This window comes from Temnothorax nylanderi, unplaced genomic scaffold, assembly GCF_030848795.1.
Source record: "Temnothorax nylanderi isolate EJ_2023f unplaced genomic scaffold, tnyl_v1.0 TNYL_tig0362_pilon, whole genome shotgun sequence".
In the NCBI taxonomy this organism is placed as follows: domain Eukaryota; kingdom Metazoa; phylum Arthropoda; class Insecta; order Hymenoptera; family Formicidae; genus Temnothorax; species Temnothorax nylanderi.
In genome coordinates this window covers 124953-150443 of record NW_027249424.1, presented here as the reverse complement: position 1 = coordinate 150443, position 25491 = coordinate 124953, and the positions used below count along the sequence as shown (strand labels likewise).

Here is a 25491-nt window from a genome sequence, read left to right as displayed (position 1 = left end):
CGTTGCTAAAAACAAAGATTTAAAGCATAAAACACTGTCTTGAAATTATAAGTCAGCTAATCTGCTCAGACACTTACGGAGTCGGGAAAAGCGTTTCTTGGGCGTCTTTAAGCCGTTTGCGTTAACGCCTTATGCTGGGTCTACAATGCGAGTCGTAAAGTCGTGAGTCGCAAGAATTGACCAATCACAGTCGATTATTCTCCTCAAATTCGACTGTGATTGGTCAATTCTTGCGACTCACAACTTTGCGACTCGCATTGTAGACCCAGCATTAGAAATCGTTCACTGCGCCTCTACAATTCGCCATCGGAAGAGCGTTTGCTGAACGGATTGAAAATGCTTGTCTTACGGCGTTGGGAAAAGCATTTACTCTGCTAAACGTTTGAAAAACCTGACAGCAAACTCTCTGCACGCAGCGTTTACTGAGCGTTCTCTGAAAAGCGTTGCCTCAGCATTTCAGAACTTTCATGAAACGTTATATACAGCGTTTTATAAGCGTTCTAGAAGCGTTCAAAATACAACGGCGTTGTGTAAGCGTTATTCTTATAAAGTTTGAAAGCGTATAAACTCTCAAAAAACCCTCATTGAACGGTTGTCAAAAGCTTTATAAAGCTTCTTAATTTTCGCCAGGGCTGTACACTTTCCGAAAACACTCTATACAATGTTCATAGGAAATCTTAAGCTGTCCATTTAACTTTAGTTAAGAGCCTGAGCAGAATAGCTGACTTATAATTTTAAGACAATGTTTTATGCTTTAAGACATTTACTACTACTACGTTTACGCGAGCGTTACTTCTGTAGTAACTTACGATAAATCACTCGTTTACGCGAAGTAAATTATCGTAAGTTACTACAAAATCCCGTTTACGCGAAGAAAAATCCTGTTTACGCGAAGAAATTATCGTAAGTTACTACAGAAGTAACGCTCGCGTAAACGTAGTATGTGTCTCAAGTCTTAAGCATGTGTACGAAGTGTCAACATTTGTAAGACTTGAGACACAAGACAGTAATGAAAAGTACCCATTATGTGCGTTATTAAAAACAAAGATTTAAAGCATAAAACATTGTCTTAAAATTATAAGTCAGCCATTCTGCTCAGGCCCTGACTCTAACAATAAGATGACTGTATAATTATTATTTATATTTTACGACTTTATAAAAAATTGTTTGTTATTGAATGATTAATATTTGTCCGTTATCTAATGACTTACTTTGAAAAAATGTGTGCTAACAAGTTTCGATAAAATATAATTTTTATTTTTGTTGTATATGTACTTTACTTTTATATAAAACGCTACAACTACACGAGTGTGATAGTATAATCTCCCAAATATATAACATTCACGAAACATGTTCTAAGTTCAGTGAATCGACATGAATATCCTGATGATTGATTTAATCGTGCTATTTGGTTCTCAACTTTTATGAAAGGCGCCGAAAAAAAACTTTGGCGCACAGTATGCTTGTCCTGATGAACACAATATGGAAACCAACGAGCACAGAATAAAATTTTCAACGTATGATACAAGAATGGGAAATTCGCACAATTTCTCACAAAATACATAAAATACAGCTAGTTTTATTTTAACTTTTAGTTTTGATGTTGTTATATATCAGTGGATGAATCTTTTATTTGTATTCTATACTCGTTAGTCACAAACCCGTTTTTCAAGCGGGACTTAATCAAAATAATCGGCTCAAGATTTAAAATTGGACGTCGTATTTTCGTGTATTTGGCACTTTAGTTGGGACGTATCTCATGCTCGTGCAATAATTTAAAATATAAAAAAAAAAGAAAATAAAATACAAAGGAATTTAAAAGTGGAACGAGCAACCAGAGCGACAGTTTGTCGAGCAGCGATTTTTATTGTACAAAGTCTAGTGAAAGAGTTTGCCTCAAATCAGACAATGTCTTCATACTTTATTGTAACATGTTATTTTATCTGTACAAAGTCGCCTATAGGGATGGTCGTTGTATTAGATAAATTATATCACTATGTTATGGTTAAAGCCTGAAATGCGAGCATTCCTAGGATTGACTGGTCAATTCTGCGGAACGACCAAACGTCTTGATTAAACAGTTTTTAGAAATAGGCTTGGAGTTAGATTAGTTTTTTTATGCGGAGGAGGGGCTCCGCCTATTTGTGTACTGTCTATACACACATATCAGCAAATTACTACAACGACAAGACGCTTGGTTGTTCGGCAGAATTGATTAGTCAATCCTAGAATTGTCTGCGTTTCAAGCTTTGACTATAACAACTATACAGTCCTATAGCACGCACGGAAAAATATATTGTTTCATATCAAATACTGAATTCCATAATAGTGAAACCAGTGAAACTTTATTCTCCGCAATATCGAAGAGGGATCTATTTGTCTCTGAGATTTTATTCAAATCGGTAACATTAAATACCTATAATTACAAGGGAGCCTAATTCACAAATATAAAAAATTATACAAACTCTCTTTCTCGCTTTTACGAATTTATTAATAATATATTGAATATATTAGATGATCCAAAGTTTTGTAAATGGAAACTCGATACCATATGCTTGCTCTGGTGCGTTTTTTCAGAGATCGGATATTAATATTCTGCTGACAAGTGCAGAAATTAAGAGGACAATACACACGAGACCCATCCCCAGCGTAATATGGGCAGGAGTATAACAACAGTCAGCGATATACAAAAATTGCGATCGGTCGATTTAAAAAAATTGAGCTAATCTTAATATCTACGCTTACGTTATGTTCATATAGATCGATCGAGCAAGCCAGTCAATATGCCCATCGAACACAAAAGGCGCCAGCGGAAATCAAAAAGCGATGGTGACAATAATTTATATCTGATAAACATAAAGTATCACCGACATCCAGCTTCAGCAGCGACTTTTTATTCTTTGTTAAATAAATTAGTTAAACGACTTGATTCACATCCTCTCTTCCCTTTCAGACTATCATTTTAACTATACTCCAAAATTTGCTTGTGATAAAACAGGAGATATCTGAAAAGCAAAAATTTTACTTAACGACTGAGAGAATGAGGTACCTTTTTCTTTTCCGTGTATTGGCTGAAAAATTCTAATAAATTCTAGGTAATTGATTTTCATCTATTTTGAAAAATGCGCTATCTTATCTTACCCTTCGCTGGACAAGACGTCCTTCAACTTGGCTCGCGTAATCAAATGATCATTGCACTTGAACCATTGATCTCTGTGTTGCCTGATGAAAGCAGTATAATGTCCAGTCTCTAAGGAGCCCTCGTGATTTATTACGGCGAACAGAGAATACCTATTATTAGCAATCATGTTTTAATTCAATATACATTTCTTTTAAAATGTTAGTTATAATGTTGATCATCCATAATAATTGAAAATAGGGAAAAATTGTAAACCATTTCACGAGATATCACTACCTATTGTCACTGAAGCTCATATCTTCTCCGTTCTTCGACAAGCCGTCCAGTATAGCACTATTGTTGTTGCCATTGCGCTTATGCGACATGAACGGCGTCATGTCTAATTGTTCCGGAAACGAGATAAATGTAGAGATTTTCTTCTTAAAAATCTTATCCTGGATTATGAAGTGCTCAAAGCGTTTTAAGTGAAAGATTGCCACGATTGGCAATTGCTTCATCGTTAATTGCTTTGTGCTTTCTTGATAAGTCTCACAGTTGCTACATTTGATCTTTGCACTAGAACCTAGATATTCGGCTCTGGTAAATTTTTCCAGGCAATCTAGCAAAGAAGTGGGTGACCCAGGTGTGTCGGAACCAGAGGCACCAGCTGCCGAAGTTAAATCCAAAGATATGTCCCAAAATGGATCTATTGTGGTAGACACTCCACTGAAAAAGAAAATAAAGCGTAACAGATGAGTCATGCTTAATATAGTAAATCCCCATTGTATTGAATTCTAAAATGTATTGTTCTCGAAGAAACATTTATACTTATATTATCTGGCTTAATAATTATTATTTTATCATACATAAAGTAAGCTATGCATTTATCACATTATTTATTACTTTTTAGAATATTTAGATGTTTATAGATTCTATGATACATATCTCCTCTATCTATTCTCTATCTATCTATACATACAGGGTGTCCCACTTTAAACAAGCCAGCCAAATATCTTGAAAACTGAGTCCGGCAGACAAAAATGTTTCAAACAAAAGTTACAAGGTTTTGAGGGGGCCACATGATGAAAATATGGACTTGACTTTGAACTTTGCAAGGCCAAGTCAATGTGATCGATGTTTTCTTAAATGAAACTCCTTATTTTTTATTGCATATTTTTATAACCCTCGTCGAGACGTTTCCAAAACATTATAATAAAGCTGTTTCGTTAAGAATTTTTTGAGATATTTCAAATTTTGTCATGATATTTTTAATATAAAATATGAAATATCTCGTAAGGTATTTACTTTTCGATGACTTTACCTTGTCAAATTGTCATTTTTCCTTCTATTATAATATCTAACTAGTAATATAAAATATGAAATATCTTGTAAAGTATTCATTTTTCGATGACTTTACCTTAATACTTTTATACATAGAATAATGAAAAGAATCGAATAATAATATTAATTTTTACATTTGCAATTTTGTAAAATTGAATGCGTCCAACATGCAATCGAAATTTTTTAAAATTATTTTTTTTTACAACAATCAATTCCTTTCATTATTTTATGTATAAAGGTATCAAGGTAAAGTCATCGAAAAGTAAATACCTTACGAGATATTTCATATTTTATATTAAAAATAGCATGACAAAATTTGAAATATCTCAAAAAATTCTTAACGAAACAGAGCTTTATTATAGTGTTTTAAAAACGTCTCGATAAGAGTTACAAGAATATGCAATAAAAAATAAAGAATTTTATTTAAGAAAACATCGATCACATTGACCTTGGAAACCTGGCCTTGAAAAGGTCACTCAAGGTCAAATCCATATTTTCATCATGTGGCCCCTTCTAAACCATGCAACTTTTGTTTGAAACATTTTTGTCTGCCAGGCTTAGTTTTCGAGATATTCGGATTCTTTAAAATGGGACACCCTGTATATATAGTATATTTTTATTGAGGAAAAGATTAACATACTTGCAAGCCTGACAAACAACATCGCTTTGAAGGCACCCAGTAAATATCTGATCGATGATACATTTGCAGTGATGAGGGTTGTTTTTAACCAGTATCGGAGCGGCTCCACAGTGTCTATGGAGGACGTCCAGTGTAGCAATGAAGAATTCGTGGGCGTCCTGCTGCTCGTAACCTGCCAGATGTCTGACATGGGTCCAAATCAGATGCAGAAGTTTGTGAAGTGTCAGCGGGGCCTTGTTGCCAGAATAGAACTCCTGGAACAAATGGGATACCTCGCAGACCAGACAGCGACTCGGTTGCGGGCAGTGATGACGGTCAGCAAGAAAGTAATCTCGTAACAGTGGAGTGTGAATCAGTGCCTGTACGATGCAGTTCACGAAACAGGTATTCCCAAGATTGATTAGTCCCCTTAAACCTGAAACCATAAAGCAACGTGAATTTTTATATTATTATATAAGGAATGATACATATTTGAATCGTTATTGTAACATTGTTCAATTATATTTTCCTGAAAATAACATTATACACAATCAAATAAAATTATTAGCTTTACACAGGGTTATGCAGGTCTATAAATTAAACTAACAATAAACTTATGAGTTTTTCTGATACCTATAGTGGAATTTTCTACGACGCGTCTTCGGCGCGGATGCTTTCTCAGCAACTCCGCTTCTATCTGCGTGGGTTCCCACGTCCGATAGAATTCCCCGAAGCTCAAGGATTTTGCTGTCTCGCTCCATTGCGCTTTCGCCACTGTTAACAATTCTCTATCGTATACATAATCGCCACATTGGAAGCACAGAATATTCCCATAACACAGATCAACGGCTGCGATAATAAAACAACAAATAAAACAGGCAATTAATTAATTATAAAATATAGAACTCGCATTTGACAATTTCATTTTTATAATAGTTACTTTTAATGAAATTTGAATTTACAGAATAGGTCTAAAAAACATCCCATTACCTAGAAAATGTTTTTTCGTTTTCGCATGCTCTTGTATGTGACCTTTTATATAGCAGCCAAAAAATATGCAATGAAGACAAGAATGTAGGCGATCTTTATAAGTTTTACATGTGTGACATAAACAGCTCACAGCCTGCAAAATAAAACATCTAATATTAACAATTCTGTGTTAACAATTCTGTAACATTTTATTTTATTTATTATGCAAATGTAAATCAGAAATTTAAATTTTATATAAGATTTAAATTAAAAACGACTGTTTTTAAGGCCCTTGGGTACTCGCCGTGGCTATATTGGAATTGTGACGTCAAAAGCGAGAAATGACACGTTGAGAATTCTTGCGTGCAATTTCCAAATAAAAAGATATTTGCATAAAATAACACTTCAGATCACTTCAGCACACTTCGAAAATATTCCGAGGTCTATCCCTTTCCCTTGACAGTTAATAAACAGCCGTAAAATGAATGTAATTATCTCTGAAGTCACGATCTCACATATACCAAAATCAAAGAGAAAAAATCTTAAAGAATACAGAACGGTTTTATTAGAGGAATGGAGTAAGATTGACCAATATGTTTTAGAAACATTAGTTGATTCTATGCCACGGCGTTTAGAGGCTGTGATAAAAGCAAAGGGAGGTCCAACACGCTACTAACTATAAATTATTTGTTATATAATTTTTAGGGTTGTTTCGTTATATGACAACTTATTTATGAAAAGTGATCAAATTATATAATCAAACCGCAATAAGATATTTATCTATTTTATGTTATCTTTAAAATATATGCGTTACATTACTACTATTGTGTTACTTCATTAAATAAATTTTTAATTTTTAACATTTTAGTATTGACTACTTATTTTTGATTCCTACTGTACATTTACCAGAATTGAAAGTTAATTTGTTATTTCGTACATAACTGTTGAGAATCCTAGCTTCATTCTTAATGGTTTTAGAGTATGTGATAGATAGTTCAAACAAACAATTCTGGTTATGGGATTAGAGAAAAAAAGGTAACCTTTTTGCAATTATAAAGCATTTCTTTTCAAATTCCATCTGCACATTTTAGAGCGCTTTTATCTTTAAAAAAATTTTTTTAGAGACGATTCAGATTTAGTGTTCAAGAAAATATCAGAAACCATTCTGCTTATGAATAGGAGAACTTATATAGACCAGTGTTGTGCGTTTATAAAAATATATCGTCATGGTATATCTTCCGATTTTCAGATATGCAGTAGAGAGTAAGTTGGCAAATTTTTGAGTTTGATTTTCCACATTTTTCAAATTTATATATATTTATTTCGATATTAAAGGTAAACTAAATAATTTTTATTTTCATACTTTTTTTAAAAAAAGAATGTAAAACAATCAGTTTCTAACATTGTTTTTCTCATGATTATCAATGAAACTGTGGGTATTCTTAAACAAACTTTAAAACAGCTTTCATTCTCTTAAATCTCCATGCAGTGAATTTTTGTAACTCAAGTTCTAGTAGCTTGAATACTTTGTCTTATACTATTATCTTATACTATTGTCTTATACTATTGTTTTTCTCACGATTATCAATGAGTTTGGGACGTGGTTTGGGAGAATGCATCTCGATGGAGACAGAAATAGCGGAACAAAACAGTAACGGAATTACTCTGATTGGCTAACCTCTCACCTGCAGTCTCATATGGTGAGAGATTCGCTAATCAGAGTAATTCCGTACTGGTTCCGTTCGGCTATTTCTTTCTCCATCGGGATGCACCCGGAGACACAGGATAAAGGCAGAGGATCTAGAGATAATTGAAAAGTACAGACATTATTGACAATCATCCAATATAAATATCTGTCTATAATTAAATTACTATTATATATATATATTTGCAAGTTTTAAAGCGCTCTCTTAATTGTTTTGCGTAGTGTATATATATAAAAAGTGAAAGAGGGACGCGATCTAGTGATATACATATATATATATATGGCATGAGAGACGACGACGTATCTCTTAACGTATATCTTAATATAAAATTTTCACATTTGGACTTTGCGTCGCAATATCTCCGCTCGTAGGGCACGTAGCGGAAAAATAAAAACACTAATATTTGTAAATCGACCCAAGCTATCGATCAAGCCTACTTAGAACTTGATCAGTTCACTCGTTATATGAGATCTCAACATCTCGAGTACTCGCAACTCGTCGCGTCGCGTAAAAGAGTCACGGTCGGTCTCGCTCCGCGTGTACACTCGTGGACAGAAAGGTTGTCCGACTTATACACCCGTATTCATACTATGAATACGGCTCAAAGTCGGACAACCTTTCGGACAACCTTTCTGTCCGCGACTATACTTGGCGCGAGACACTACCGTGTCTCTTGATATATATATATATATATATATACACACTACGCAAAACAATTAAGAGCGCTTTAAAACTTGCAAATTTTGCCGATTTTTAAGAGGCATATCTCAGCTTGTAGAAATATGCCTCTTAAAAATCAGCAAAAAAGCTCGTAGGACAATTTTTCTTGGCGCATTTTAAAGGGTGAAGCCTCGATTTTAAGATAGGTAAGGTGACATTGTCCGTTCCATCGAACTGTCTTTTCGGTGAAGACCAAAATCAGGTCTCGAAAAAATCCTGGAAATGTCATAACTTTGTAGCTTTCCACGAAAAAAGCAGGGCTGGAACGCAAAATATCACCACAGCTTTGAAGAGAAAAACTTTCCCTTTAAAACGGTACGCAAGGAATATGGCTCTACCATGTCTAGGAGCCAAGTTATCGGCTTTCATAGTTAGCTGTGCATTTTGCAAGGTATTGGGTAGTATCGCCGGCATTCGCGTTATTCGATACGCACCATGGAAAGCTTGATCGGATTTTGCACATCATGTCTATGGTGTATGTGTGTATATGTGTGTTTTTTAAAAGTATGTGATTTGTGTGAAATTGTGTGTTTAAGGGTCGACAGAAGTAACACTACCGACCTCTGTCGGGTTGCTTAGCTGCGAGTCCGTATTTTATTTATTATAAATTTTTTAAGAGCCAAAATGGAAAATCCGGCTATGTACCGGGTTGCGGCTGATCTTACTGATTAAAACAAGCATAAGTTTAATGAGATTCGTTAATTAATTTGGCTAAAATTTGGGAAAAACCGTTTCTAAGCAGCTTTTCAGGCTTGCAAAGCTGCTTAGAAACGGTTTTTCCCAAATTTTAGCCAAATTAATTAACGAATCTCATTAAACTTATGCTCGTTTTAATCAGTAAGATCAGCCGCAACCCGGTACATAGCCGGATTTTCCATTTTGGCTCTTAAAAAATTTATAATAAATAAAATACGGACTCGCAGCTAAGCAACCCGACAGAGGTCGGTAGTGTTACTCCTGTCGACCCTTAAGTGCTTTTTGTTCTTCGGCGTGTGTGGATCAATTAATGTTAAGTGTGGATGTCTGAATGTGAGTTAACAACATTAACTGATCCACACATGGATGGGGTAACCAATGTCACCTTATCTTAAAGTCGAAGCTTCACCCTTTAAAACGCGCCAAGGAAAATTGATCTTTACAAGCTGAGATATGAAAACTAGTGCACACTGGTGCAATAAGTTAGAGTGGGACAAGTATATTTTGTTTCACTTTAAGGTCATTGCACGTAACAGTTTTAGTTGTAATCGTAAGGCCGTAAGAAAATAGACCAATCACAGTCGAGCTTGAGCTCAAAGAATAATCGAGTGTGATTGATCTATTTTCTTACGGCCTTACGATTATGGCTACGGTCAACGTGACTCTACAAATGCTTTGGAGCGTTCTTCTTCTCCTTCTTTCTTCATTGAAAGAAAAGAGAAGAGGAATGCTTCGAAGCATTTGTAGCGTCACGTTGACCGTAGCCTATGATTAAAACTTTGTTACGTGCAATGGCCTTAACTTACTGCACCAGTGTGCACTAGTTCAGCAGGGCAGCAAGAGAAAACAGACCTATAAACACGCGCGCGCGCGCGCGCACACACACACACACACACACACACACACACACACACACACACACACACACACACACACACACACACACACACACACACACACACACACACACACACGCACACGCACACGCACACACGCACGCACGCACACGCACGCACGCACGCACGAAATGTCTGTATAAATAGTGAGTTATAAATAATTCACAGTTAATATTGTATGAGCTAATCATCAAAATATTAAGCGTCACGTAAATCCATACGACCAATTTTCAATCATCTCGTCATCTTTATAGTTTGTTTCTAAAATCTCATGTTGCATTGACACAGCAGACATTTTTAAATGTCCCGCCACAGCTCTCGCCGAAAAACAATAATCATACACTATTCTTAATATTTACAGATTTCATGCACTAAATATCATTGAATGAACAACAGGGAGATTAAATATAAATACGTACATACCAATAAGAAGAAAGAAAGAAAGAAAGAAAGAAAGAAAGAAAGAAAGAAAGAGAGAGAGAGAGAGAGAGAGAGAGAGAGAGAGAGAGAGAGAGAGAGAGAGAGAGAGAGAGAGAGAGAGAGAGAGAGAGAGAGAGAGAGAGAGAGAGAGAGAGAGAGAGAGAGAGAGAGAGAGAGAGAAAGAGAGAGAGAGAAACAGTCAAATAGACAGAGAAAAAGACGGGGAAAACATAACGAAAGTGAGCAAGCGAGACGTGAGGAGGAGCAAGGTGGAAGATCCCTGAAAAGTGCGTGACAAAAAACTTGGATCACGAATATCACGCGAGAAAAAGACAGGCGTACCTTCCTGACACGCGCCTCAGTCGATGTACTGGTCACGAAATACGAGTGTATCACTTTGTATGGCTGGATACCTTTGGCTGCTTTAAAATTATTCAAATGTATGCAGCCATGGTCGCTCATCTCAGGCTGTCAGGAGCGACGCCGCCGACCCAATCGCACGTCGTCCTCCTCCTTCGCCGCGACTCCTGACGCCCGACGCCGTTGAAGGCTCTCGTCGAGATCCCCCAGTAGCGCGAATGCGACGTGCACGAAAATAACAATTTCCGAAGAATGACGGCGGCGGCAACGACGTGGAGGGCGTAACTCGCTGCTGGCCTTGGCAGGAGCACGCGTGTCGTTGACATGGAAAAGAGAGTGAGCCTTTGGGAAATAAGAGCGTAAGCAAGGGTAGGTTTCCTTCTTCAGGTCGCGTGCGAAAACGTGATCAGTCGATCGGATGGGACTGCTGTTAACCGCGGCGGAAGAGAGCGAGAAATGCAGCGAGCAATGGTGAAAGCGGAGGGATGGGAGGGAGAGTGATGCGACGCGACGTGGCGTGGCACGACCATCAACGTGTAGGGCAACACCCTGTATACGCTTTCTGCTCTCGTTTGCTCTTCTAATCCTTGTCTCGTCCTCGTGTGCCGCGTTTCCGACTCTGCTTCGGACGACCACGGACACCAGCCGGTCACTGCCGACGCCTCGTGTCGCCGGCGAAGGAAGGCGTCATGCGACGAGCGCGGAAGCGACATCTGCCAAGTGATGCGACTAATGTCCCTAGAGAGTGTCCCTAGAAATACTGCCAGCGGCAGTAGCAACCTCTATGAAGCTAGGGGCCGATATCACAGTCTCCGATTAACGTGATCCTCCGATTAAACTCACTCTGCATCTCTTTCTAACTGTCTTTTCGTCTCTTTCTAGGGGGACAGTTAGAAAGAGATGCAGAGTGAGTTTAATCGGAGGATCACGTTAATCGGAGACTGTGATATCGGCCCTAGAGCCAACAGAAATGACTAAATTTGATAATTTTTAAGGGTCGACAGGAGTCACGGCCGAACTCCGAATTGATATTGGAGACCTCACCTCCCGTAAGTTAGCCGGTCAACTTCGACTTTATTAATTTTTTTTTTTTTAATCGTTTGTTGGTCGTTTGTTGGTGATTGTTGGCCTAATTAGAACGTTTGTTGGTTCTTAATTTTTGTTTAAATTAAAAAAGAAAAATTAGCCTTAAGTTAGCCGGAAAAATTTTATTTTTAATTAAAAAAAAGCCTAATCGATGCGTAATCGTTTGCTGATGATTGTTGGTCTAATTTTAGCGTTTGTTGGTTTATTATTAGTCTTAAAAACGAAAAAAACCGAAAAATTATCTCACATTAAAGTAATCGAAGATTGGTTTATTTGCCTACGACTTAAGATTTATTTCTATCAATTTAAGGCTAACATCTATAAAACTGGCTATGAATACGGGCCTTAACATCGGCAGAAAATCGCGAAAAGATCAAGAAACATGGTGGTTCCCTTGATTTTATCAGTCGAAATATTTGCATTTTACTTTGAATATTAGAGATTAAATCAGTGTACAACAGCTTTAACGTGCACTGAGTGCGTACCAGCTCTGACAGTGAAAAACGCTATAAAGAGGATTTATATCTTATTTTTTCTTGCATAGATAAACAGAATGTTATCGGAAAGTCATCTAAGCATTTTGAGAAGAATCTTCGGAAAGATGAACGTAGAAACCAATTGTTGCAATTAAGAAGAAAGAAGCGCGAGCAAGTATTTGCGCAGAACAGAAATCTCGGTGGTTTTTCTTCGTCACCTGTTCTTATCTGGGTCATACCGTTGCAAAGTGACGTGGACATTGTTAATTAGTTACAGCAGATACAATTTAAAGAACATTGTATCTGCTGTAACTAACATGGACGAAACTGCTAATGTTGCTACTAGTCCAAATGGCATTATACATATTGGGTACGCTATAAAGCAGGAAAAGAACTTGTTTATTCTATTATTAGTGAGGTAAATTAAAAATTTGTTAATATTATATATATATATATGTATTTGTATTAATTTAGTGTTCCAAGACTGAAACAGTGGTTTTCTATCATCGTACCATCGATGGGTGACGTTTTAGCAACATTAGATGCAGCCAAAGTTGCTACCACGTTACTCTTTGTTACTTCTGTCGCGAGTCAAGCAAACGATGGTACGCAGAGATATTATAGGCGATTGAGACAAGGAAATTATCGTGTCTTGCCTTGCTCAAGGTTTACCTTCTACAATAATTGCAGTGCATAATATTCAAAGACTTCATATTAAGGTAAGTAATGATACGTTTAACACTTTATATAAAATTTACAAAGAGTAAACTCTTCACAATAAAGAATTGATTAATTTCTATATTTGCTCCAAAGATTTATATGTTTTAATATTTTATTGCTTTTCTTATGTCTTAATAAAATTTACATTATTTGTTTAACGTCTTAAATATTTAGTAAAATTATTTTTCATTGGATAAATAAGACCGTCACTCACAAATGGACGACCTTTGCGGAAATTTCTAGCAGATGACACCCAGATATGGGTGACATGGCACTCAAAGTGTTAAAAATCTTAGAATAGAATATAGAAATTAATTCATTCTTTATTGTGAAGAGTTTACTCTTTGTAAATTTTATATTGCGCATGTCAAACGTGTTACTCATCGATTATTGTTTGATACGTTTTAAACGGTAAAATAGAAACGTCAAGAGTATAAACAATCTGTGCAGCATGCAATTTCAAAATGGATTTCCGAAGAAAAAGTTCTTGAATTGGACACTGCAGCCAATTGCTTAAATATGTTACGGCGTGCTGGATCACAAAAGCAAAGAAGTTTGTTTTACAAAGATATCTTTTGGCCGAGAAAGTCTCATTTGAATGTGATGGATTACTGGATATTGACTCGCATCTTTATATTTTTGGATTTTCACGTTCATCCATCAGCCGCACAAAGTATTTTAATATTCTTCCTTCAGTTGCAGAAAGTATGTATAAAAAAATAATATATATAGTTTTACATTTTTTTATTAATAAAACTAAAATGTATGCATACATTTAAACGTATATTTTCATTTTTGACAAATATTGAAAATCTTTTTATTATTTATGATATTTGGATTATTTTAATATGTGTGTGTATGCATACTTTTTTTCTATTATTTAGAACTAATATAAACATGCTAATTGCACCTAGAAATATTTTTTGATATATATTCTTTTATAATTTATGTTACAGCTTGCACCTGTTTTACAAAATCTTCAAGGTTCAAATAAAAGGTAAAGTTATATATTTCTTTATAATGCATATTTAGTGTTACTTTGGTTTTACGTGTAGTGTATATATGATATGTTTACATAAGTACAATAAAATAATTGCTTTATAGATTCGACAAAATGCCACGCAAGATTGCCGTGCCACCAGAAGAGAGCATCCCAGTTGTAAAAAGATTTATGAAACAGTTTGAAATTGAACCCTTGCGGAATCTATCGCTGAGCTTTTCTTCATTTTCGATCAGATCGACGATCCACTTCTTGTGTACGTTGTAAAATACAGCCGAGAAATCTTTATTCATCAAATGATCTTGTAATATGCCCTTCTGTTCAGCCTCAGTGCCAATAAAAGATACAGATAACGATACATTTATGGCTAATTGATAGGGTTCATAAAATTGCGGTTCCAAAATCATGATCGAGTCTAGAGCAACTTCCTCAGTGTTGCCGTAGTCAATGTAATTAACATAGGCCATTGTTTCGGTGAGACTAACGATTCTTCCTCTGTACCATTGACCGTCGTCTAAATATTTCGTTGCGCATAATAAATGTACCTCTGGCTCGAGTCTTTGACCAGAATTAGTGTAATACTGTTGAAGATCTTCCGACAGTTTAGTCTCAATATCCACGTCCGAATACCGTTGCAACCAGATATTGGTAGAATGATCCGCATACGACACCGAGACCTTGTGAGTTGAACTTAGAATAGGCATCGGACATACGGGTGGTATCTTCTCCTCAGTATTCATTATCCCATTGCCGGATAGATCGTATAATTTTACGATATAAGTCTATACGAACAAAAGATGGTAATATCCAAGAAAATGTTAATATTTATTTGAAACTTACTTATATATTTGTAACTGCAGCGTAAAATTTATACAAACCTGCTATTATTGACTTCTTCCACATAGACTAACACTTCTTTGCCTTCGAGTTCCTTCAATTGTTTATCTACGTTGGACGACGCTGGCACATCTTGTAGGGAGCATTCTAACGCTTGGTTCTGCATGACTACGAGCTCTCCAGGTAGAGCTAAAGCCTAGATCATTAGATTGTCATATTAATAATGGGAATTAATGAATATCAAAACTACAAGTTTCTTATTTATACATATTCATAATTTACTTATAATTTCAACAGTTCCAATATGACAATTTCGTATTGCAACATGATATATGGCATTAACTCGCATCGTGGAAGCAATAAAACCTGTAGAAATATTTGTAAATATCTGTCTATGTACACTCTCATCATTCAGGATTTCATCGTATGCCCCAGTATCAATGAACTTTACATCAAACCCGACGGACCGTGTACAGTTAATCACCACAGCTCGCTTCCATGTTCCATTTGTATAGACTAAACAACCCGTGCCAAGACATAACTCGCGAGTTGATAATCGCGGCATCACCTGATATTAACTTCTTATCAATAAGATTCGCTTGAGTTCATGCGAACGATCGTTAGGCTGAATGAGAAGGTACAAGCTCTTTTCAATGTTAAGTTATTGTTATTTTAGGAAATTTGAACATTATGATGAAACATTCATTATGATACTGTTACAATCAATTTTTAATTATTTATCTGTTAATACCATACATCGTGCAATGATATTTAAGACATTTTATTTTATAAAGTCGAAATTATAAATATTACTACAGTTTCAGAAAGTACGATTCGATTCATTCAGGAATGTTGGGCTAGATATAAATTTTGTTATAGGATGAACCAGATTCATGATGTTAGTCATTTGTGTTAACGATATATTAAATTTTTAAATACATGAATAAAATTCTTTTCCATCACCGTAATATATTATATTTCAGAATCAAAGTTCAAGAAATAATATGAGTAATTTCTAATTTGTTTAATTTTCGAATCTTAGAATTTGTTTAATCATTTAAGAAATTGAAGAAATTTCAATTTAAATTACAATTAAATTACAATTTAAATATATGGATTTTGTTGTAATTATTAAATAATGATATCATAGCTTGTGAATAAGACAAGCCGTTAGTTCATGGTTGTTAGAAAATGAGAAGTTACTTTTCTAATTTTCCATAAAGTTTATGAGCAATATATGACAGAATATGATTCGTGGCTGAAATGCATTTGTACTAAATAATACCTTTGTATCTTTATTAGCCATGTATTGATCAACAATGCTTTCACATTTTGAAGCAGATGGAAGCTGAACATAAAACTAGGTTGTATTTTTTACATTAGAAACTCTCGTTTTGAGAGTTTGGCCATTCAAGAGGCTTATGTCCACTCTTTCTATAACATTGAGTTCTTTTACTTCTGTATCATGTGTTTCTGGAGCTAAAATATAAAAAATATAATGTTTAAGTGTGTCAAATAATCTGGCATTTAACATATGAAATGCATAACTATTGTTATAAATGTGCATCGGAATATAAATGAATTTTGAAATAATTCTTACCACTGATTGTTTCAGTCGAGGTTTTTGTAGTAAAGGCTGCAAGATTCTTTTGCACCAAAATATTACTCACATCTTGTCCATCATGGTTTAATGAAATTATATATTGATCGTCATTAAAACTATGGAATATGCATTCGTATTTATCAGCACTGAAGCAATTATCGAGCGCGTTACTATCCACTTCAGACCAATTCGAGTTACTATTATTAGGTACGATATCTTTTAAGGAACACTGCACTGCTAATCTAGGCAGATGCATAAATTTCTTCTCGACAGAATAGATATTATATTGATCTACGATTGCGCAATTTCCAAAATCTATGTACTGAACTACGTATGCATCCTTCCACGTATCAATATTCACAACTTCCGCTCGATAAAGAGCTCTATCTTCAGAAAATATAGCTATAACTGCTGAACCAACCTAAAAAAAGTTACACTTTTATTAACTCGATCACAGTAAAAACAAAGTAACACTAAATATGCATTATAAAGAAATATATAACTTTACCTTTTATTTGAACCTTGAAGATTTTGTAAAACAGGTGCAACCGTGTAACATAAATTATAAAGGAATATATATCAAAACATATTCCTTTATAATACGCAGATAAGAACAGGTGACGAAGAAAAACCACCAAGATTTCTGTTCTGCGCAAATACTTGCTCGCGCTTCTTTCTTCTTAATTGCAACAATTGGTTTCTACGTTCATCTTTCCGAAGATTCTTCTCAAAATGCTTAGATGACTTTCCGATAACATTCTGTTTATCTATGCAAGAAAAAATAAGATATAAATCCTCTTTATAGCGTTTTTCACTGGCAGAGCTGGTACGCACTCAGTGCACGTTAAAGTTGTTGTACACTGATTTAATCTCTAATATTCAAAGTAAAATGCAAATATTTCGACTGATAAAATCAAGGGAACCACCATGTTTCTTGATCTTTTCGCGATTTTCTGCCGATGTTAAGGCCCGTATTCATAGCCAGTTTTATAGATGTTAGCCTTAAATTGATAGAAATAAACCTTAAGTCGTAGGCAAATAAACCAATCTTCGATTACTTTAATGTGAGATAATTTTTCGGTTTTTTTCGTTTTTAAGACTAATAATAAACCAACAAACGCTAAAATTAGACCAACAATCATCAGCAAACGATTACGCATCGATTAGGCTTTTTTTTAATTAAAAATAAAATTTTTCCGGCTAACTTAAGGCTAATTTTTCTTTTTTAATTTAAACAAAAATTAAGAACCAACAAACGTTCTAATTAGGCCAACAATCACCAACAAACGACCAACAAACGATTAAAAAAAAAAAAAATTAATAAAGTCGAAGTTGACCGGCTAACTTACGGGAGGTCTGCGACTCGCTGCGAGTCCGTATTTTATTTATTATAAATTTTTAAGAGCAAAAATGCAAAATCGGGCTCTTTATCTCTCTGCATTATTATATAAAGAGTATATAAAAAAAAATTCACGAATCTATGTGCTCCATGTAATATAAAGCAACCGATCGACGGAAATCTAGTAAATTTTGTCTTCCGCGCTTCCGCGTTTCCGCGTTTCCGCGCTCCATGTAATGGCACCCTAATTTTCACCTCGTTTCAAGATACACAATCGACCCCCTGGGTCATGTTCCAAAACTCACTCTAGTTAACTAAAATGCTATAGTGTACGTGACGTAAACTATAGATTTTAGTTACCCAGAGTGAAGGTGCGATTTCACGATGACGCTCGACGCTGGATTCGAGCGTCAAATCTGGTCACGTGATAGATTCAATGGGACGCGAAATATAACCTAACCACTGGATTGGCTGAAATGAGCGTCGAGTGTCAAAGCTAAACACAGTTTAGCTTTTTGACGCTCGAATCCAGCGTCGAGCGTCATCGTGAAATCGCACCTTGAGTTTTGGAACATGACCCTGGGGGCCTATTACGTATCTTTTCACGAGGTAAAAATGCGAAAAGTGAGAGAATTCACTAGAGTATCTACGATTTCATTGGTCGAAATCTAGTAAATCTGTTCACTTTTCGCATTTTTACCCCGTGAAAAGATACGTAATAGGCCCCCTGGTTATACCAAGGTTATATTGGGCGCGTTCAGCAGACCAAGGTAGCGATCATGTAACTTTTCCCCTAGGACGGAACGTGAAAAGTTTATCTCTTTCTATTCAACGCTAAAGCCTTGTGTACACGATACTAGAAATCGGTCCGAGTTTCGGTTTAAGCCAATGATACTGCTGCTTTTCTGTAAGAGCTGCAAGTTGATTGGCTTAAGCCTTGTGTACATACACGATACTAGAAATCGGTCCGAGTTTCGATTTAAGCCAATGAAACTGCTGCTTTTCTGTAAGAGCTGCAAGTTGATTGGCTTAAACCGAAACTCGGACCGATTTCTAGTATCGTGTACACAAGGCTTTAAACCGAAACTCGGACCGATTTCTAGTATCGTGTACACAAGGCTTAATAGAAAGAGATAGTTACATGAAACTTTTCACTTTTCACGTTTCCGCTCTAGGGAAAAAGTTACATGATCGCTACCCAAGCCGCTCAGTAGCAGTCGAACGTGATTGGCTCTTACTTTTAGAACCAATCAATCAACGTAGAGTGTTGATAAGACGAACTCAACAGTTGTGTCTGCTGAACGCGGCCATTGTGCTGGTGCTGCACTAGTTTTACCAGTAGAAAATACTATCAGTTTTATATGTTTTCAGTGGTCACATAACCGTGCCAGTACTTTTGTCAGAGACTGTACGCGGGCATTTAACATTCGATTGACAGAAGTGGGCAGTAGGCAGTAGTAGTCGCTGGTAGTTGGGTAGTCGTTCTCCCACGATATGGCTATGATTAGTGCCGGCTTGCGTCCGCGATTATGATAAAATAGAGTGATTTTCGCGATGCGTCGTCGATTCACCAGGTACAAAATCAATGGGCAATAAGTCACGATCCGAGCGAATCGCGGTGAGTCCCGATTCACTTGCTGATTATTCAATATTTTTGACAAACACGCGTCGAATACGTCAAGCCCTATTCTATCAATGTGACAGGCGCTTCGATATCCAATTCGATAGTGTTGCTAACGGACACAGTTCGACATAACAATTTTAGGCCTTATAAAGACGGTTCACTTTTCAACCCTCTTCATTGAAACTACCGCGTACATAAATACTATATTTAAATCTTATAATAATTACCGAGTCTGTCATGAATTAAAAAAAAAAAATGTTTAACTTGCTTTCGTGTTAAACTCCTTATCTTCACCGATCTTGGTTTTCGAGGTTTACACGCGAGAGAGAGTGATATTAACGTAGATACTGCGCTCGCATCGATTTCTTTTTTAAAATTTCTACTTTAGTCCGCGTTTAGAAGACACGTATAAAGGTAAACTTTACAAAATCAACGCCACGTATTCGTTACTGCAAAAAGAGTATATTTTATACAACTATATTTCTTCACTTTTTTAATGTTATTTCCAATTCAATCGTATGTATCTACACGCCTTTCAGCGAGATACATGCAAAGTACTTTTAGAGTCTTTTTCGAGCGGATTAAATTTCAAAGGAGGCAGCGTAAAAATTTGTCTTTCTCGAAACAGTTTTAAGTACTTTACTAATAATTCGAAAGAGATTTTTTTGCCGTTGATTAATTCTTGCATTGCATAATTGCATGAGCTCGAAATCAGAAAGCGTGAACGCTGAAACGGCTGTCTTTCACAGAAGGTACTTTTAAATTGAAAAGAAATGATTAAACTATGCTTTATTTTAATGTTAAAATGTTATAGAAATATTTATTACGGCTGTAATTCGTTATACTTACTGTCACATTGATCCCATGCGACTTGATATACAAATATAACTTATATATAAATAACAAATGTAAATGCATATTAATAAACACATCGGAATATAAATGTACTGAAAAATGTACATATATAGAACGTGTTAAGATTTTCTTAATTAAGCCGCGAAAAATATATTTATACTTATAGTATAATAATAATTATTTTATCCTGGTAAAAATTTTTTACATAAAAACATGTATAGGGGAGACGTGGGCTATCTGTCTACGGGGGCTGTGTCCACAGTACTGCTATCTGAAGTTTTAAGAGACAGACGTCTCTACCATTGTAACAAATAGTTTAGAAATGCTCTACGTAAGAGATTTAAACGTTGTTTGTTTCCTTGCGATGCTTCTCGCAGACGCTATACCTATATGTACGTTAAAAGAAAAGCGAAAACAATTATTCACATTTTTCGACGGTCGAAAAATTTGCTGTGCGACAGTAGTTTAACTTAAATTAAAGTAAGCAGTTCATAATATTATCAATTAATATATAGTTATAAGGTGTGAGAAGCGTCAAATCTCAATTCCGCATAATCTAATAGCGAATTCGGGCGCTTGCACTAGTGCACACTGAGTGCCCACTAAGGCTTGTTTATATAATCTATTTTTATATTTAAAGTCGCTTAAATACAAATTTAAAAACTTTTTAGCCAATAAAACAATTTGTAATATCTATATGGATGCTGTACAAATCATTTTATAGACTAAGAAGTATTTAAGATGATCTGTAAATATAACAATTGATTAAAAACAAGCCTTAGTGCGCACTCAGTGTGCACTAGTGCAAGCGCCCGAATTCGCTATAAAATTGGCAACATGTTAAAGACTGAAAAACGTGGTCGGAGCTATCTGTCCTATTTTTGATGGGGCAATGTGTCCACACTTCAATGATGGATTGTTCTTTTATAAATAGATAATGGTGCGTAACTACAAAAGAAAGACTTTCCTTAAGGATGTTTTATATAGTTAGGCAAAATGTAACGAAGTTGATGAAAATTTAATATCATATTCTGTATACTCTTTCAAAGTTCGGGGCCACATTTCAGATCGATTCACAATTTAGATAAAAAGTTATCAATTTTTTAATATCCGAGTATTAACATGTAACCTTATGGCGTTACAGAGAAAAGTGTTAAAAAAAACATTAAAAAATGTAACGAATATAGTGATATTTTACACACAAGTAGATCATCAACAAACAAAAATATGGCAACAAAATTTGAAATGATTTACGACATAGTTTTGAAGAAATTGCAAAAAGATTAATGAAATTATTGACGGATCGGACTATCAGCGCGCGCAGTATGGAAGTGTGACAACACCGCAATCAGCTGCTCCGTCCGTAAAGCATGTATACTCGAAAAATAACAAGCTTTTCCACTAACCTCCAATATAGCATTAACTAGATTTGTGTAAGTACGTGTGTGTGAAAACAGGCCTCCCAACCTCTTGGATTGTACAGTGTTGTCACATTTAGCTGCGTAGCTTATTAATATATTTACAGCAAATATCATTATAATAAAAATATAATTTTTATGTTTATACAGGGTGTATCAGAATGTTTGGTACTTTTTTCATATTTAGATAGAGTGAGCCAAACTGAGTCGAAAAGTCATGTACCATTTTGCAATTTTCGCAATAGTTGATGAGTTATTAATGATTAAAAATCGCCGTATTGGCCCGGCCCACAGCCAAATCCAAGCGCGCGGCGAGATGCGGCCGCTTCGCGGTCGGCGCGCGGGCAGTTGTTTACTTCAAGCGGCACGAGCGGCGCGTAACGCCGGGCCCCCGTCCTGAGCGATGATAGTTTCTCGCCTTTTTTAAATAGAAATAAAATTTTCTAACAACATAGAAAAATTTTTTGTGCGTACTTATGTACATACGTGTGTACATGCATACACAGTAAAATATCAATTGTACTGCTTAAAAAAGCGATTACTCAATTTACTTTTTTTCTGTTAGTAAGTAACGGTTGTCTTTAAGAAAGAATATTTTCTTGATAATAGTCTTAAAATGTACAAATTTTAGAAAGAGTCTTTATCATGTACTCGAAAGAAGAATTTATACTCCTTCAAAGAACATAATAAAATTTTATTAAAGAAAAGTCAAAATAATAAATAAAGTAATATGAGGACCCTCGAGATTAAAATAGGAGAAGTCAAGGCTATGAGGGTCAGACGCAGATCACAGTGCGTAATATCAGAAATAACTGATTTATTCGTCGTTTTGATACATTACATCGATCCGTACGTTTCGGCTCAGTTTTGAGCCATCTTCAGCGGCAGTTACAGAAATTAAGTTACACGTTCTCCGTACCGTATGGTGAGTTTACTGATTCAAAGTATCAGAAACATAGACCAATTGATCCATATCTGTAAATTTGTTCAATTAATGTTGAGATATTAAAAAGATTCCTTAGGAAACTCACCATTCGGTCTGAATAACGTGGAATACAGAGCCATGTACATAATGAATACTCTCTGGGAGAAGACTTGACGATCTTGTCGACACGACACACAATGATATGAAAGGTCTCGGAGTTCGACTTTCATGCCTAGAGAGGGTCGAAAGTGACCAATTTCACGCTAGGGCGGCATAGTGGGCGGAAAGTAACCACTTTCCTTCCTAGGGAGGAAAGTCCAAGCATGCCTCCGATATTCACAGTTGCAATCGATTATCGAGGAACTCCATGACACCTTGATATTCCATAAGAAATGGCACTCGATATATAGATGTGTACGATCTTGTGATTCAATATAACGACAGTCCTTTATTTTTATAAATATACATATAGTCCGAAAACATTCCCTCGTTACTTTACCGCAAGGCTTTTCGACCGATCTATCTCTCTATATCTATATATCTCGCACGCACCTATGATTCTCTCTCTCCAAATTACGTTATGTACTTCTCGCTCAGCGACTCAAATCTATCTGCCGTCCGTCCGTGCCTTTCTTCAGAACGCGCGAAGGCTTTCCCCTACTCCATTTAACCTTCCGGACTTCCTGCTTATTTATTTTCGTCGCTATCGAAATAGCGTTAACTCCTCGCTGTCAGTGCCTAGTGCTGACCTTCGCATCAGCGCTTTCGGTTGTCCCGGAGTTGAAATGGAAATTTTTAAGCGTACGGCGCAACTGAACAGAAATAACGCAACACCTACCTACAGCGCGACGCCTATACCACATATCATCTCGTCTTGCCAAAAATCTAATAATGGTATCATAATCAAGAGACACGGTAGTGTCTCGTGCCAAGTATACGCGGAGCGAGACCGACCGTGACTCTTTTACGCGACGCGACGGGTTGCGAGTATACGAGATGTTGAGATAAAAATATACATGGATGTATTTGGCATTTGAAGCTATTAAATTTGCGTTGGAAAAATTGTTATATTTGGCAAAAATAATAGGTGAGGGTGGAGTTAAATTAAAAAATGTGACAAATTTGAAAAATCTGATTACGCCATTGTAAAGAGCACAAAAAGCCATAAACATTTCGTACAAATTTTTTATCGTTACGCCTTACATGTTCGAAGATATTCGCAAAAAACTATAAAATCCGTTATTTTCGAGGGGTTGTTTCAACCCCTAAACGTCGAGATACGCCGCAAAAAAAAAACACGTGTCTAATGTTTTTTGATGCTCAACAACATATTCAAAGCGCATCCAAATCGGGTAGGTTCCAAATCGGGTTTTTTCAACCAATAAACGTCGAGATAAGCAGCAAAAAAAATACGAGTCTAATATTTTTTGATGCTTAACAACATATCCAAAGCGCATCCAAATCGGGTAGGGACACTTCCGACCGTTCCCTTGTTAGACCATAATCTATTTGATCTTCAGAAGTACATAATTCATTTAAATCTTTTGCTCTGGCTACATTAGTTGGCAAATCAAACATGGTAACAATTTCATCAGGGATAATTATTGTTTCATTTTTTAAAAAACCTTGATTTATATTTTTCAAGGCATAAGCACAATCATGAAAAAAGAAGAGCTCACGACTTTCGTCATTAGGGTGTTGACAGGAATAGATTATTGTACTATGCCTCGATACATTAATTCTTGTAATTTAAAAATATAAATAGGAGGATAAAGAATTTTGATAGTGGTTATATATTCCGCGCTACTGTTTAAACACGAGACTCCTAGAGATATCATTGCCACCTTTGACTAGAGAGGATACGGCCTTAGAGGCGTTCAGGCATAATCCCACGGATGGTAGCTTCGCACCACCGGCCGCTCGACCGAGTACGTGAACCAAATGTCCGAACCTGCGGTTCCTTTCGTACTGAGCAAAATTACTATCGCAATGACTTTTAAAATTTTTCCAAAAATCAGATTTTCTTTAAACTATTAATATAAACATATATATGAATTTTTAGTTAAATTTATTTTCTGTACGTTAATAAACTATATAGATACTAAATTGATTTAAACATTTTTGGAAAGCGCGCCATAGGTGTCCTGAACAATATGGCGGACGGTCGACGGTGTCCAATCTCTTACTTGAGGATCTCTAACCCGCCCGTCGGCCAACTACTCCGTCCAGCGTCCCCCAAGCGTCCTTCCTTCCCTCGTTGCGACACAGGTCGTTACATTTTCGTGTCGTCGCCAATCACACACTCCGGCACCACCTATCGTACCTACGAAATCTAACTTACAAGTAATTAACGCAAATAGCCCTTTCCCACTCACGTCGAGGCGCCATACCCGACCTTCCCCTCGGCCAAGCTACCGTCTGGGCGGTGGACGCGACATTGTCACGTGACAGAAGAAAAGCGCACACACTTATGTGCCCTACGCTCGCACGTTTCTCGTCAGCTTTATTCTGTCATCTCTGAGCACACGCAGCACATATTATCCAAGTCCTCGCTGGAATCCGACCGGTGCTTCTTGGACTTTGATTTTCGCCCGAAGCCTCCATGATACGGCTTGGTGACGACTTAGCCCCGGACACAAGTTTCAAATTTGGTCGCTCATAAAATATTAGAAATTAATAAAAATATAAAAACTTTACTGGATTCGTGTTCACAGCATGCATTACTCTTTAGAATCACTTACTTTGAGATTTGGAGACACAATA

General features: G+C 36.2%; 3 protein-coding genes and 1 long non-coding RNA gene across 16 annotated transcripts in view; 2 read left to right on the top strand and 2 right to left on the bottom strand.

Annotated features, from left to right (window-relative positions):
- Window positions 1-1901: 1901 nt before the first annotated feature.
- Window positions 1902-11062, bottom strand: Not (ubiquitin carboxyl-terminal hydrolase nonstop). The gene is made up of 7 exons (XM_071720657.1): window positions 10828-11062; window positions 6069-6201; window positions 5712-5927; window positions 5100-5514; window positions 3416-3844; window positions 3142-3291; window positions 1902-3005 (listed from the first exon to the last, which is right to left on the bottom strand). Exons 1-7 carry the CDS (start codon window positions 10945-10947, stop codon window positions 2963-2965), a joined length of 1506 nt encoding a protein of 501 aa, XP_071576758.1. The 5' UTR covers window positions 10948-11062; the 3' UTR covers window positions 1902-2962.
- Window positions 11063-11199: 137 nt separating this feature from the next.
- On the top strand, window positions 11200-14485 carry LOC139781774 (pre-rRNA-processing protein TSR1 homolog). 6 transcript variants are annotated; one of them, XR_011720670.1, is made up of 7 exons: window positions 11200-11214; window positions 11841-11894; window positions 12476-12777; window positions 12882-13126; window positions 13548-13832; window positions 14084-14124; window positions 14232-14485. XR_011720670.1 is itself a non-coding variant. In XM_071720671.1 (7 exons), the coding sequence occupies exons 1-3, from the start codon at window positions 11746-11748 to the stop codon at window positions 12676-12678; spliced, it is 264 nt and encodes an 87-aa protein (XP_071576772.1). In that variant the 5' UTR covers window positions 11731-11745; the 3' UTR covers window positions 12679-12777; window positions 12882-13126; window positions 13548-13832; window positions 14084-14124; window positions 14232-14485. The 6 variants fall into 6 exon arrangements, 1 of the variants encoding a protein (XP_071576772.1); XM_071720671.1 differs by lacking the exon at window positions 11200-11214 and adding an exon at window positions 11731-11752; XR_011720668.1 differs by lacking the exons at window positions 11200-11214; window positions 11841-11894 and adding an exon at window positions 12257-12408.
- LOC139781775 (uncharacterized) lies at window positions 14045-17911 on the bottom strand. Of its 6 annotated transcripts, none has more exons than XR_011720675.1 (5): window positions 17076-17911; window positions 16565-16988; window positions 15247-16443; window positions 15006-15160; window positions 14045-14909 (listed from the first exon to the last, which is right to left on the bottom strand). It is a non-coding gene; the product is annotated as an uncharacterized lncRNA (long non-coding RNA). The 6 variants fall into 6 exon arrangements; XR_011720673.1 differs by having other exon boundaries at window positions 15006-16443; window positions 17076-17334; window positions 17402-17911; XR_011720676.1 differs by having other exon boundaries at window positions 15006-16443; window positions 17076-17334; window positions 17427-17911.
- A 1374-nt stretch (window positions 17912-19285) lies between these two features.
- Window positions 19286-25491, top strand: part of Ttll5 (Tubulin tyrosine ligase-like 5) — a 102115-nt gene continuing 95909 nt past the window's right edge. For 2 of the 3 annotated variants that reach the window (XM_071720674.1, XM_071720675.1), the window contains exon 1: window positions 19287-19524. The gene's annotated coding sequence lies outside the window, so the exon portion shown is untranslated. Of the gene's footprint in view, window positions 19525-25491 lie in introns of all 3 variants that reach the window. The other variant, XM_071720673.1, reaches the window with a different exon arrangement.

Excerpts from the sequence above, each read along its gene's own strand:
- Not (XM_071720657.1), bottom strand. The coding sequence starts at position 10,947 with ATGAGCGACCATGGCTGCATACATTTGAATAATTTTAAAGCAGCCAAA. Across the intron at positions 5,928-6,068 it reads AACGAAAAAACATTTTCTAG|CCGTTGATCTGTGTTATGGG; the intron begins GTAATGGGATGT and ends TTATTATCGCAG. Across the intron at positions 3,845-5,099 it reads GTTGTTTGTCAGGCTTGCAA|TGGAGTGTCTACCACAATAG; the intron begins GTATGTTAATCT and ends TTTCTTTTTCAG.
- LOC139781774 (XM_071720671.1), top strand. Across the intron at positions 11,895-12,475 it reads TATTGGAGACCTCACCTCCC|ATAAACAGAATGTTATCGGA; the intron begins GTAAGTTAGCCG and ends TTTCTTGCATAG.